Source organism: Grammomys surdaster, unplaced genomic scaffold (assembly GCF_004785775.1).
Source record: "Grammomys surdaster isolate TR1022 unplaced genomic scaffold, NIH_TR_1.0 126133, whole genome shotgun sequence".
NCBI lineage: Eukaryota > Metazoa > Chordata > Mammalia > Rodentia > Muridae > Grammomys > Grammomys surdaster.
The window spans coordinates 6,261,594-6,274,146 of record NW_021620941.1 but is presented as its reverse complement, the minus strand read 5'-3'; the positions used below and the strand labels follow the sequence as shown (position 1 = coordinate 6,274,146).

General features: G+C 51.1%; 1 protein-coding gene across 2 annotated transcripts in view; it reads left to right on the top strand.

Moving 5' to 3' along the window:
• Nucleotides 1–12,553, top strand: part of Col5a1 (collagen type V alpha 1 chain) — a 152,156-nt gene that overhangs the window by 119,359 nt on the left and 20,244 nt on the right. For both annotated transcript variants that reach the window (XM_028757100.1, XM_028757101.1), the window contains exons 43-58: nt 1,435–1,542; nt 2,786–2,839; nt 3,741–3,794; nt 3,887–3,994; nt 4,803–4,856; nt 4,952–5,059; nt 6,377–6,430; nt 7,210–7,317; nt 7,860–7,913; nt 8,124–8,177; nt 9,562–9,615; nt 10,204–10,257; nt 10,849–10,956; nt 11,035–11,088; nt 11,180–11,233; nt 12,124–12,231. In XM_028757100.1, coding sequence (XP_028612933.1) covers nt 1,435–1,542; nt 2,786–2,839; nt 3,741–3,794; nt 3,887–3,994; nt 4,803–4,856; nt 4,952–5,059; nt 6,377–6,430; nt 7,210–7,317; nt 7,860–7,913; nt 8,124–8,177; nt 9,562–9,615; nt 10,204–10,257; nt 10,849–10,956; nt 11,035–11,088; nt 11,180–11,233; nt 12,124–12,231 — 1,188 coding nt within the window. The remainder of the gene's footprint in view (nt 1–1,434; nt 1,543–2,785; nt 2,840–3,740; nt 3,795–3,886; nt 3,995–4,802; nt 4,857–4,951; nt 5,060–6,376; nt 6,431–7,209; nt 7,318–7,859; nt 7,914–8,123; nt 8,178–9,561; nt 9,616–10,203; nt 10,258–10,848; nt 10,957–11,034; nt 11,089–11,179; nt 11,234–12,123; nt 12,232–12,553) is intronic.

The following is a 12,553-nucleotide window of genomic DNA, read 5'->3' as shown; positions in this document are numbered from 1 at the left end:
GAGAGAGAGAGAGAGAGAGAGAGAGAGAGAGAGAGAGAGAGAGAGAGTGTGTTTGAGGTCTCTGCAAACTCCCAACTTGACAGGGAATGATCGCAGGGACAGCCTGTGATCCTGGAAACCCTGGACCTGCCAGAACACTTACTAGCTTAGGGAAGACTGACTGATTTTGAAGAGAGGGAGTGAGGTGCAGGAAGGATGGGATGGGCTAACCAAGCATCTGTATTCCCCTCCTGTTGCACACAATTTTATTCTTTGTGACACTGGAAGAAAGGAACTCCTAGCTGAGGTGAGAAAATGCTGTTGCTTACGGGTGATGGTATCTCATCAAAACCAAGCATAGCAGGAACTAGTGAGATCACAGGGTTATAAAGGGGCAGTCATGAGCAAAGAAAGTCAGAGTTCTGAAGGCAGAAAAGATAACTTTGTATATGTCTGTGTGCATGCATGGCATGCTGTGTGCCTGCCATGCATGTATATATGTGAGTGTGCATGTGCACATGTGTGTGTATGCATGTGTGTGTATTATGCTTGTGTATAATATCCTGTGTGTAAACCACAGACATGCATGTCTGTTTATTTGTGCATATGTATATGTGTGTGCTCACATGTCACATGTATGTGTGCATATGCATGTCTGTGTGTTCACAGGCAGGGTGTTCACAAAGAATTGACAGAATAACACAGTTTGCAGAAGTGGCTGCTCAGGCTGTCCTGGAGCACAGTGGGATCTCTGCTCACCAGCTTGAAGGAACCCAAACAGGCTCAGAGACTTACATTCACAAGCTCTGCTTCCTGTCACTTTGACAAATATCTGAGAGAAACTACTTAAAACAAAGGATTTGTTTGGGCCCTGTTGTTCCAGAGGTTTCAGTTTGTGGTTGGCTCCATTGTTTTGGGTCTATAGTGAGAGAGAGAGCATCGTGGCGGAAGGACATGCTGGGTCAGAGCTGCTCACCTCATGACAGCCAGGGAGGGGGTGGGCAGGTTCTTACTCTCCAGAACAAGTATGGTGCTGTCCTTCCTCTCACTACCTCCAGCTCCTCACATTCCCACAGCCTCCATAGAGCACCAAGCCTTTGCCATTGCATGCCCAAACCTCAGTATCAACTGTGCCTCCATTTCCTCATCCCTAATGAATGGCCCTTCTTCGTTGCTCCCTGCCTCCCTCTCAACCATTTCAGACCAAATTGTATGGGGCAGAGTCAATGAGGTTAGTCATGTGCCACTCTGAGCGAGGCTCTGGCATAGCAAGGTGCCTACTACTCAGGGTCCAGACTGGTTGGAATTGGTTTCCATGCCACTGACTGTTATGTTAGGACTATGATGGCCCTAACCATTCCCTCACAGCCCCAGCTTCCCACCCCTGTGTCCCTCTCTGGGGTAAGGAGCCATGGCACGAAACCCTATTGAGTCTGAATTGCCTGTCCTCTCTAGGGTGAGAAAGGTCCGCAAGGCCCAGCTGGCCGAGATGGCCTCCAAGGTCCTGTGGGCCTCCCTGGACCAGCCGGCCCCGTGGGTCCTCCTGGAGAAGATGGAGATAAGGTATGCAGCTGTTGGAGTTTATGTGGCCAGGCAGGCCGTGGGTGTTTAAACAGCAGTGTATATGATAAAGAGGATTTGTCTGGCAGAGCTCTGCTGTGCCCCTTCAACCTGGCATGAGGGGGTGATTTTGAAGTTAGCACACAAATAAATGACAACAAACAAGACCTATAGTGTGTGTGTGTTGGGTGGGTGGGAGGAGCCTGGAAAGCACTCAGCTCCTCAGCAACTCTGCTGTTGCCTGAGCCGTGTGCAGATCTCAGCCAGAGCTGAAGAAATTGCTCCCTGCTCCCTCCTGAACCCTTTCAGACCAGGACTGTGTGGGGCTGGATTTAATGAGATTTTACTCCGAGTCTATTTTTAAGTGTCTTCTCTTGAATGATCGAAGCTGTTTTTATTGCTATTTCTGATACCATTACAGAGGAGCCTGGATTTTATACTTCATTAAGGAAAGACGGTGCAGCTTAGCTCTTCAGGGCCATCTCCATTTGTCATAGCTCTCTGGTGATATTTCTGACTTTGTCACCTCTGCACAAAGGACGTCTTAGTCTTATGTCTCTGTGTGGGAGGCAATCTGACAGAAACACCAGAAAGGACATTAGACCACCACGGCACCATGCCTACTATTGGCACCTTGGCAATAATCCAAATATCACAAAGGAAACTGGGGCAGTGTCTCAGTCAGTAAAGTGCTTGTCTTTCAAGCTTAGGACATGAGTTTGACATTCCCCAACCCTTGTTTATAAAAGCCAGGTATGGCGGCATGTCTATAATCTCAGAACTGGTAGATAGAAACAGGAAGATCTTTGGGTTCTCTGGCTGGATAGCCTGGTCTACAGAGGCAAGTTCAAGGCCGTTGAGAAATGAAACAGACAGCAAGTAGGGGGTCTGCAGAGACGGCTCAGTGATTCAGAGCACTGCTGCTCTTATCTGGGGTTCAGTTCCCAGCACCTACATGGTAGCTCTCAACTGCCTGTAATTTCAATTTCAAGGGATCCAACACCCTCTTCTGGCCTCCTCAGAGTGCCCACATGCAGTGTACAGACATACATACAGGCCACATGCACGCATGTGAATATGTACCTACACACACACACACACACACACACACACACAGGAACATCTATGTACAGACAGACATCAAAATCAGAAAGGATATCAAGTTATATAAGGAAATGCTTTCTGTTGGTGAGACCTGGGACCAAGAAAGGCACACACTAACAGCATCCTCCCTGTTCATCCTCAGGGAGAGATCGGAGAGCCAGGGCAGAAAGGAAGCAAGGGTGACAAAGGCGAGCAGGTAAGAGTGTGAGTGTGCAGGGGCTTCTGTTGAGCGCAGAATGTATACCCTGCGTTCCTACTCCAGAATCCAGCACTGCCAACTCCTGGATCACACCAGTTGGCTTTCTTTCCTGAGAATGTCCATTGCACATGCATGCATTCATGTATGTTCAGGTGTGTGAGAGAATCTCTTGGCGTGAGGCCATGATCACTCATGTGTCTGCCTGGGGGCCCAGCACTAAGGACCACAGAGCTCTGCAGAGGCAGAGCATCCATTTGTACCTTGGCCTTTCAGGCACTCAGAGATGCTAGGGTGTGGGTACTTCAGCCAGGTGACCCACACCAGCCCTCTCCAGTGCCAAGAGCCCCCTCCAAACTGGGGACTCATCTGAGCCTCAGATTAATGTCAGTGTCCTTACTCCTGAGGTGACATCACCAGGCTTCTCTACAGGACTCTTGGTCTCCAATAGCAGGGCCTCTGTTCCTATGGCTTTTCTCTTTCTCTCTGTTCCTACGCTCATAGTGATAGATTCTTAAGGATGGAATGAGATCAGGTGTCATGGTGGTGCCTTCCCAGCTCAGTGCTTAGGATATCTGAGGCTTCTGATCCTTGTCCCAGGGGCCCCATGTGCCACAACAGGGTGTGTGGCAGTTGCAGAGAGGACGCATAATGACCTGTTCTGCTTCTGTTATCCATAGCAACATGATCATGGTTGAACTGAGAGCCTGTCACACTTCTCAAAGCTTATAACCTGGCTTGTGCTATTATGTTAATAGTTGGTGTTCCTCTGATGCCTGGTACATTTGCAGACTGATAAATCACATCCTGTACAAGCCAGCCACTTCTGGAGTCAGAATTAATCTACTCCTGGATTCATCTACAATTCCAAAATAATTATGTCTCTGTTTGACACCTACAGGGTCCTCCTGGGCCTACCGGTCCTCAAGGCCCCATTGGACAGCCAGGCCCTTCTGTGAGTATCTGTGTCAGATGATACAGCAAGGCCTGCCTCTCAACCTGTTGTCCATTCATGTGAGCTCACCCATGCTCACTTCCTTCCTCCAGGGAGCAGATGGTGAACCTGGCCCTCGTGGACAGCAAGGCCTGTTTGGGCAGAAAGGAGATGAAGGCTCAAGAGGTTTCCCAGGACCGCCAGGGCCAGTGGGATTGCAGGTAACCACAGAGCTTCCCAGGACCCTCCAGCAGAGGTGTCAGTCTCTTGCTGGGTCCATTCTTCCTGTCATTTTAAGAATAGGGAAATTGAGCCCCAGTAGTAAAAAGTATTGCTGCTGGTATCCTATGAGTCCAAACACATGTGTTTGCATTTGTGTGCGCATATGTGCATGTACACACACACACACACACACACACACACACACACACACAGAGTCAAAGCTGTTTCCACATTTACTGCAGAATCCTGGGAAATAGTGTCCTGTAAGAAAGGGGTACAAAGTCATCATCTAAACACAGCACCTAGAAGTGACAGTCATCAACCCAGCCCACCTCAGTCAGTGCCCTCTAGGTCACCTGTTCCTACCACACTACTCTCCCTGATGTCAGTAAACCTCAAGCTAGCCATGTGCTGTAAAGCACACACCAGCCTTTATTTTATCTTATGAAGCATATTGAATGCCATTAAGTATTCTTTGAACAAGACTTTATTTTGGAAAACACAGTTTTTAGTTACTGGTAGTATTTGGCATATGGTGGGGACTTGATTTATCCGGAAGGTTCCCTGCTGCTGGCTCATTAGGTTCATCGTTTTATGGGAAGCCACCATAAGCACTGTTGCCCATAAATCTTTGCATTCTCCTCTGATTATGTCATCAGCTGTTTGAGCCCTGGAAGCAGGAAAAATCCTTCCGTGGAGGCAAATTCATGGTTTCAGGGCCTTCAGGGACCATCATGGGAGTGGTGATCCTGAAAGCCATGTGTGTCTCTCACAGAGTGGCACCTCATCACAGTTTTCTGTCCACAGGGTTTACCAGGACCTCCAGGAGAAAAGGGCGAGACAGGAGACGTGGGTCAGATGGTAAGTGAGCCATTGAGACCTGATATGGCTCTCCTAGTTTTCGTTTTACAGAATATTGACGTCTTGTCTTGCTCAATGGCCTTTCTTCTTCCTAGGGCCCTCCTGGTCCACCAGGCCCTCGAGGACCCTCTGGAGCTCCAGGTGCTGATGGGCCACAGGGTCCTCCTGGAGGGATTGGCAACCCTGGTGCAGTTGGAGAAAAGGTGATGTCTGTCTCCTTATTAATGTCTGCTGCACCGCTGCATGAGAAGTAGTGTGTTTGTGTGTACACACAGTCCTGTGTGCCAGTGTGTATATACACTCGTGTGCCTATATGTGTGTGCATGTGTGCATTTGTGTATGTGCATATGTGTGTGCATGTATGTGTGTGTGTTTGTGCAGAGACACTCCCATCATCCCCATTGTGACTCGTGAGTAGACTCATGAACCCGAGGTGGGAGTTCTGACAGTGTTCATTTGTAACAGCCATTTGCAAAATCTAAAGCAATAATGTGCCCATCCGATCTCCAAGCCTCACAGCCTCCTTCTGTCCAGTTCAGAGCTGGTAAAAATCAGCCCTTTCTCCCTCCACACTGAGCTTCTCTGATGGCCTGCTCTCACAGCTAGGGCCTTGTCATTCCTTCTGGTTGGTGTTAGGGCCTAGCCCTTGAGACTGAGTGCAATGAGCCTGAGTGTGGGCATGAATATGCGTGAATGTGTGCACACATGCTTCTGAATACACACGTGTGAGCATGAATACATGTGAGTGGGAACCATGACAGTTTCAGTGTGAGACTGAGCTCCACAGAATGCTGAGAACGTGGCCTTAGGAAGCCATCTTGGGCCTCGGGAGGGTTGGAAGCCTACTGCCTGCCCTTGCAAGGCCTTGCTTCTGATGTGGGATGTTATGCTCAGCACATGCTTCTCTGCTCTTGTTCTTTATGATATAAAAGGTCAGAGAAATGGGTGCAGGGGTAAAACCCTGCTGTCTCCTCCTTCCTGCCTCACCTCTGCACTGCCTTCCCTTGCCACCACCCCACAGGCCCTTCCTGCCTGTTTCAGTGCTGCAGGAGAATGCGCTGGGGCTCTGCACTCTGCCCTACTTAGCATCCTGTGTTAGTTACGTGTCCCATTGCTGGGACAGAATACCTGAGAAAACCTAAAGGCTTCCAGGCTTGTTTGTCTCGTGTTAGTGGGGAAGGAATGGTGGCAAGGGTGTGAGGGGTGATCACATCACAATCGTGGTCAGGAAGCAGAGCACCTGCTTGGGGCAGCCTTTAGTTGGTGTTCCTTGTGATTTGAACAGTATCCTACCCCTCACCCCCCCAATTCCCCCTCATCCCTCACACACTCTTTCTTCCTAATTGGCTTCCCACTGCATTTCTGTGAGTCTGGAGACAATAACCGTGATTCCACAGAGTCCTGGACACCAGATGCCCAAGGAGTGGCAGGAAGAATGGGCAGATGGGCAGGTGCTGGCACATGGAGCCTCCTCTATCACCTCAGTGAGGGAACCTTCTAACACTGACTTGTCTCCTTAGGGGGACCCTGGTGAAGTCGGACAGCCTGGCCTTCCAGGAGAAGGAGGTCCCCTGGTAAGTGTGGCCCTGGAGGAAGGGTAGGATGTGCCCAGTGGAAACATTGACAAGGCACTGGACCAGAAGCTTCAATTTTGCCTCAGTTTCCCCTCCTGTGAAATGGGAGTCATGACCCTGCTGTGCCACACACTATAGAACTGTGGTGGGAAAGTGTGGCACACAGTGTGGAGTGAGCTTATGTGCATTCATGTGCACAAATGTGGGGGTGAGCACATGTGTGTACACGGGCAGACCCTAGCAATGACCCCACAACTTACGGCTGCCAGCAACTACCCTCTGTGGTACATAGGCCCTTTCACAGGCTGTTGTGACTGAGACCATCTCTACTTTGCTGACGCAAACGTTCAAGGCTAGCCTGAGAATAGCCAGGCCTCTAAAGGTTGGGGTGTGGTCAGGCCCAGGAAGCATTCTGGGGGACTGAGATGCCTCAGTTTCCCATGCCTGAGAACCATGGGGCTGGAGATGCCCCAAGTAACCCTAACTGCCTTTTATTAACTCAAGAGCAAGCCCTAACATAGAGCTGAGCCTAGGCCTCGGAGATTTGAGAAGGCCATGGCTCTTTGCCTGTCCCGTGTTACATATGGGGGTTGCTATGGAGAATAGGAAGCAAGGACAGTAACCATCCTCATCCTGGAACCCAGGGGATGCTAGGAAAGAGCTGCCGGTGAGGTGCAACAAAGAATCCATAGATAGTTTACTATAGGCCAGCACATTTCAGGCTCTAGGTGAGCACCCAGCGGGCTCTGAGAACTGAATCATAGCCTCTTCCTCCACAGGGACCTAAAGGAGAAAGAGGGGAGAAGGGAGAGGCTGGCCCCTCTGGTGCTGCTGGACCCCCTGGACCCAAAGGCCCTCCTGGAGATGATGGCCCCAAAGGCAGCCCCGTGAGTAATGCTAGATGCGGTGGTGTCGGGCAGTGCCCCCGCACACAGGCCGTTCTGAGTCCCTGAGTGCCCACATCATGTACACCCTGATCTGGGGACAGCTGTGTGGATGCTGTGTGCCTTAGGGGTAATTTTGTCTGGAGGTGTCTACACCAGCTCCTGGTGAGACTCCGTGTAAGAGGGGAGCAGGGATGCATGGGACAGAAGCCACATTGGGCTGGGACTCAGGCAGGTCCTGATGAAAGGCCTTCAGTCTCAGGGGAAAGTGCATTCACCTGCTGTCCCCAAATTTTGCATCAGAAGTCACCAGAGTAGATGTGTAGGCAAGACATCTGCCCTCCCTAGTCTCTGAAGAGCAGAAGGCTGCTGCCCACCCAGGCCTGCCTCATGGGTGGGTCTGCTGCTCTGTGGACTCTTCAGGATAGGGGTCCCCTGATCAAAAGTGCTGGAGGTGTTGGGATGGTCCCTTTTCTTGTGACCTGGGTCATGGTGGGCCAGGCAGAGGGTGCCAGGCTGCTGATAGCTTCCTTCTCTCTTCTCAGGGCCCCGTGGGCTTTCCTGGAGACCCTGGTCCCCCTGGAGAGCCAGGACCCGCAGTAAGTGTCCATCTCATCTCTTATGCCTCTTGTCACCCCTGTTTTCCTGCTCTCTGCCTCCACCCCTCTACTCTCAAGGACACAGCACCTCTCCAGGCTGTCCCTGTTCCAATGCCAAGCATTTGGGTTTGGGAAAGAATCTGAGGACACACTTGGGCTGGAGGATGAACTTGGTCTGTGAGGTAGAAGCAACTTTCTTTGTTCCCACAGGGTCAAGATGGCCCACCCGGTGACAAAGGGGATGATGGTGAACCTGGGCAGACAGTGAGTATGGGGTCTGATGGCTTTCTGGTGGGAGCCTTTCTGCATTCTCAGGTCTTTATGAGAAGCCCAAACCTCTTGACTGTAGGCACAGCTCAGGGGCCCCAAGGATTTGGTGAAGGCTGGAACCCTTCCTCCAAAGGAAGGGTGGGTATGCATCTCAGCAGAGGACCTGTCCAAAGCTCCAAGGGCTCCTCTGCAAAGAGCTTCAGATCTCACCCTGAATGTCAGCCAAAGCTGACCAGCAGGCGTACAGCCCCTCTGAGAAGCCTGGCATCCTGTAACTGTGGCCACTTGGCCTTCAGCAGCTATTTTAATGTAAAGTGGTCTCTTTGGGACAGTACCAGGTGAATTCTTCAGGTACCTAGACTGGTCTACCTCTGTCTGAGGTCTCTTCAGTCCACACCCAAGTTGGGACTACCTCCTAGGAACACCTGTCAAGGTCTTTTTACTGCTAATATAAATGTTACAGACTGTGATTAAAACAAGATAAGTGTGTTGAACTTAGTGCTTCAGGCTAGAACGTCAAGATAGAGGGGCCTTATCAGGTAGGGCATTGGGTGCTGTGGCTTAACAGGGCAAGAACAGATATGGTGGTTCATGCTTCTGATTCCAGCACTCAGGAAACTGAGGCAGGAGGATTACTACAAATTTGAGGCCTTTCTGGTCTACATAATGAGTTCAAGGTCAGCCTTGGTTTCAGAGTAAGACCCTGTCTCAAATAATAATAATACTGTAGTGGATGTCATCATGAAATTATGGGAAGGGGGAGGTGGGCTTAATCCCTTTTTATAATTCCCCCATTTCTCTGGTAGTGATGAAGTCAATGCATACTCACATGATCTGATAAGCAGGCCCCTCCTGTCAATACCAGCACAAGGACAATTTGATATGAGCCTGGGTTTCAGAGGCCATCCAACCATATCACTGACCCAAGAGCAAATACTTGTGTTACTGATCTGAGACAGGCAACAGTAGAAATGAAGGGCTGGGGACACAGGCTGTGAGCCAGATGTGTCCTGTCTGTACATGTTCCCCAAGGCCCTGCCTTGGGCTCTAGCTTGCTCCTTCTGAAAATGAGAGATAGGTGATGGTAATGTGTTGGAGACCAGGCAGCAGAGTGCCAGCCACAAGCATGCCCCAGGGGATCTCTTTGGGGATCCCATGGGATGTGAGTTGGATTCTTTGAGTGCCACCAACAGGGCGCAGCACGTGAAGGCTGTAGGGACTTTGTTGTGGACTTGCTATGCTCACACATGAGAGGGGGCTGTGCAGGGCTAGCCATGGAAAGGACTATATTTCTGTGTGTTTCCTTGGCTGTGGGCAGCATAGTCGTGTGTCCTGATGGGACAGATTTCTAACGCTCTGTGTTCTTTCTCCTAACCAGGGGTCCCCGGGCCCTACTGGTGAACCTGGTCCGTCTGGGCCCCCAGGAAAGAGGGTAAGTCCTTCTGTACCCCAATCCCCACTTGCTGGCTGCTTCCTGCACAAATCCCTCTACCTCTTGTGGAGTCCCTGAAGAGGGTACATGGATCTGAAATGTGGGACACACTCAACAGGTCGCAGATAGGTGGAGGTGACATAGCTATGTGGAATAACCTCTGAGGAAGCAGAGTCTAGATTAGGGGTGTTTTAAGATGGCCAGTGACAAAAATAACGACATAGCCATTATACTGTCAGGTGGGGAAAAACATCTTCAAAAGCTGGGCTCTCCTGGTCCTTAGATCATTATGATAGAGGAGACCAGGCCTAGGAACAGATGTCTGTGATACAAGCTCTGGTGGGTGCCTGGACTGCAGCACTTGAGCTAAAGAGTGCACAGACAGGAGAGGGCCTTCTGTATGCAAAGCACCTAAGGCATCTCTAGATCCACCAGAGGCCTTGCCAGCACCTGGAGCTGTGGGACCCCCATATGGGTACCTGCATCTTCTCTAGCAAGTGGTCCAGGGTGGCCTCATACCTTGTAGCTTCTCTGAACTCTAGGCCTGGTCTCCAAACTCAAGACTTTGTTGTTCTCTTGGTTTTCTAGGGTCCCCCGGGCCCTGCAGGCCCTGAAGGCAGGCAGGGAGAGAAAGGAGCCAAGGTGAGTTACTGTGGTGGCTGTCATCTGTGGGCCTGAAAGAGCTTGGGGCAGTGGTGGGGCATAGCCTGAGGACAGAGGAGCTGGAATGCAGAGGAAGGTGGGAAGGGTCAGGGAGCCTAAGGGAGTGTGAAGAAACCAGAGGAGTAGGCAGAAAGAGGGCAGGGTGAGATCACGCCCAGTCTTTGACCTATGACAGAGGGGAAGGCAGCACGCATAGGAAGTAAGGCCTTGGGAGACTGGGATAACCACTACCTGAGAGGTCTATGTGGAGCCACTGGAATGCCCAGCCACTCTTGCCGTGAGGTGACCCCCCACAGCCAAGATGGAAACATTTGCCATCCCTCTTTGAGACTTGGTGAGCTCTGCCTCTGGGTACTGTGTGGCCTGGCACCAGGTGGGTGACCTTCTGTGGTCAGCAGGAGTCAGGGAGCCACTGTGTTTGGATTACAGAATGGAGCTTGGGCTAAGTCAGCCTCCACAGGAAGGTGGGGTGTGGCACAACTTAGAACACATGGGAGCACCTCTGCAGCACCCCAGGGATTTTAGGGCTGGACCCTTTGAGCCTCTGAACATCTGCATCCTCCTATGCAGGGAGAAGCTGGCTTAGAAGGCCCTCCTGGGAAGACTGGCCCCATTGGCCCCCAAGGGGCCCCTGGGAAGCCTGGCCCTGATGGTCTCCGTGGGATCCCTGGTCCTGTGGTAAGTGGCCTGTCAAGCCTGAGGTAAGGGAGGGGTGCTGATGGAGGCACAGAATTACACCAACGGACTCTGTTTCAGGGTGAGCAAGGCCTTCCGGGATCCCCAGGCCCCGATGGTCCACCAGGCCCCATGGTAAGCAACACGCACTGTCACTGTGTCTGTATTGTTGGTGTACTGGAGCCCCCTGGGACAAGGACACTGACTCCTCCCCCCTCTCCTACAGGGTCCTCCAGGACTCCCTGGCCTCAAAGGAGACTCCGGTCCCAAAGGTGAAAAGGTGAGCTGAGACTTAGGGGACCCCAACATTGCAATCACAGCACTGTTAACTCAGTCCCAGGAGTTAGTGACCCACCCCCAAGTACCTGCTGTGGCTGTCATGGGTGGGACCCTGAGGTAGATCAACAAAAGAGAAATACACACAGGACTGTGACTCATGTCTGCATGCCAGGAGTCCTAGAAGCCCCAGAATTGATGAGAATCTTCTAGAGCCTTGGTGGCTTCATTAACGGATGGTGACTTTTCTCCTCCTAACGATTTATTTGTAAATAAACAAGCTTGCAAGACAAACAGCTGCTCACAGAGAAGCTTCCACTCAGAAGTCCTTCCAGAACAGTGGAGATGCTCGTACGAGACCAAAATATGTATGCGGCAGATACGGGGCTTTTCTCTTGAAAGACGTTCAGATGAATGTACTGCCCTTAGTTCTCAGCAGTTGTTTCCATTCTGTGTCAGCCTCAGGCCTTGCAGGAAAAGGAGACATGCTTACCAAAAGTCAGAATGTTTCCTAAGTAAAAACATAGATACAAACTCTCAGGAAAATCCCGTGGTCTCTGAGCCTGGGTGCCCCTGTAGGCTTCTCGTCAGAAGATGCCAGAGATGGTGGGAGTACTGTGGGACTGAACCCAGGGCCTCACACATGCTGGTCAAATGCTTTCCTGCTCAGCTGTGTGGCTCTCCGAGTGTTTCTTCAAATACATTCCTTACTAGCAAGGAGCCATGAGACCTGTCTTGTCACTTGGCCTGTCTTTGCTCACTTTCACTCTCCAACATGTTGACTTTGACATATTTCCCTGAGTCATGGCTATGTGCCAGGCCACCTGGCCCACTGTGTGGTGGACTCGGAGCACTGGTAGCATGGATAACTGTCATGGCTCCATTTTCTCACAGGGTCATCCAGGCCTGATTGGACTCATCGGACCTCCGGGTGAGCAAGGTGAAAAGGGTGACCGAGGACTCCCAGGGCCCCAGGGCTCATCTGGTCCTAAAGGAGAGCAGGTATATACATAGTAACTGACATCCTGGGAGCAACTTCTAGTTTCCTAGGGAGGTGGAGAGGATGCCCTCATTGCCATGGAATCACAAATCTTGCTTTGCAGATAGCCCAGTGAGGCTTGGACTTAGCTAGGTCCCAGAAACACAAGTTAGAACACACCCCAAAGCCAGGTCTCAAGTGGAGGCAGGAGCTCTCTCCTCACTGCTACAAGGATCCTCAGAATCAGGAGGTCTTAGCAGCAGATCCTTCTCCTCTCCAACTCCATTCAAAAGCCTCTGAGCTGACTAGCTGGGCAGAAGATGGTGGCAGGCTAGCAACTTCACC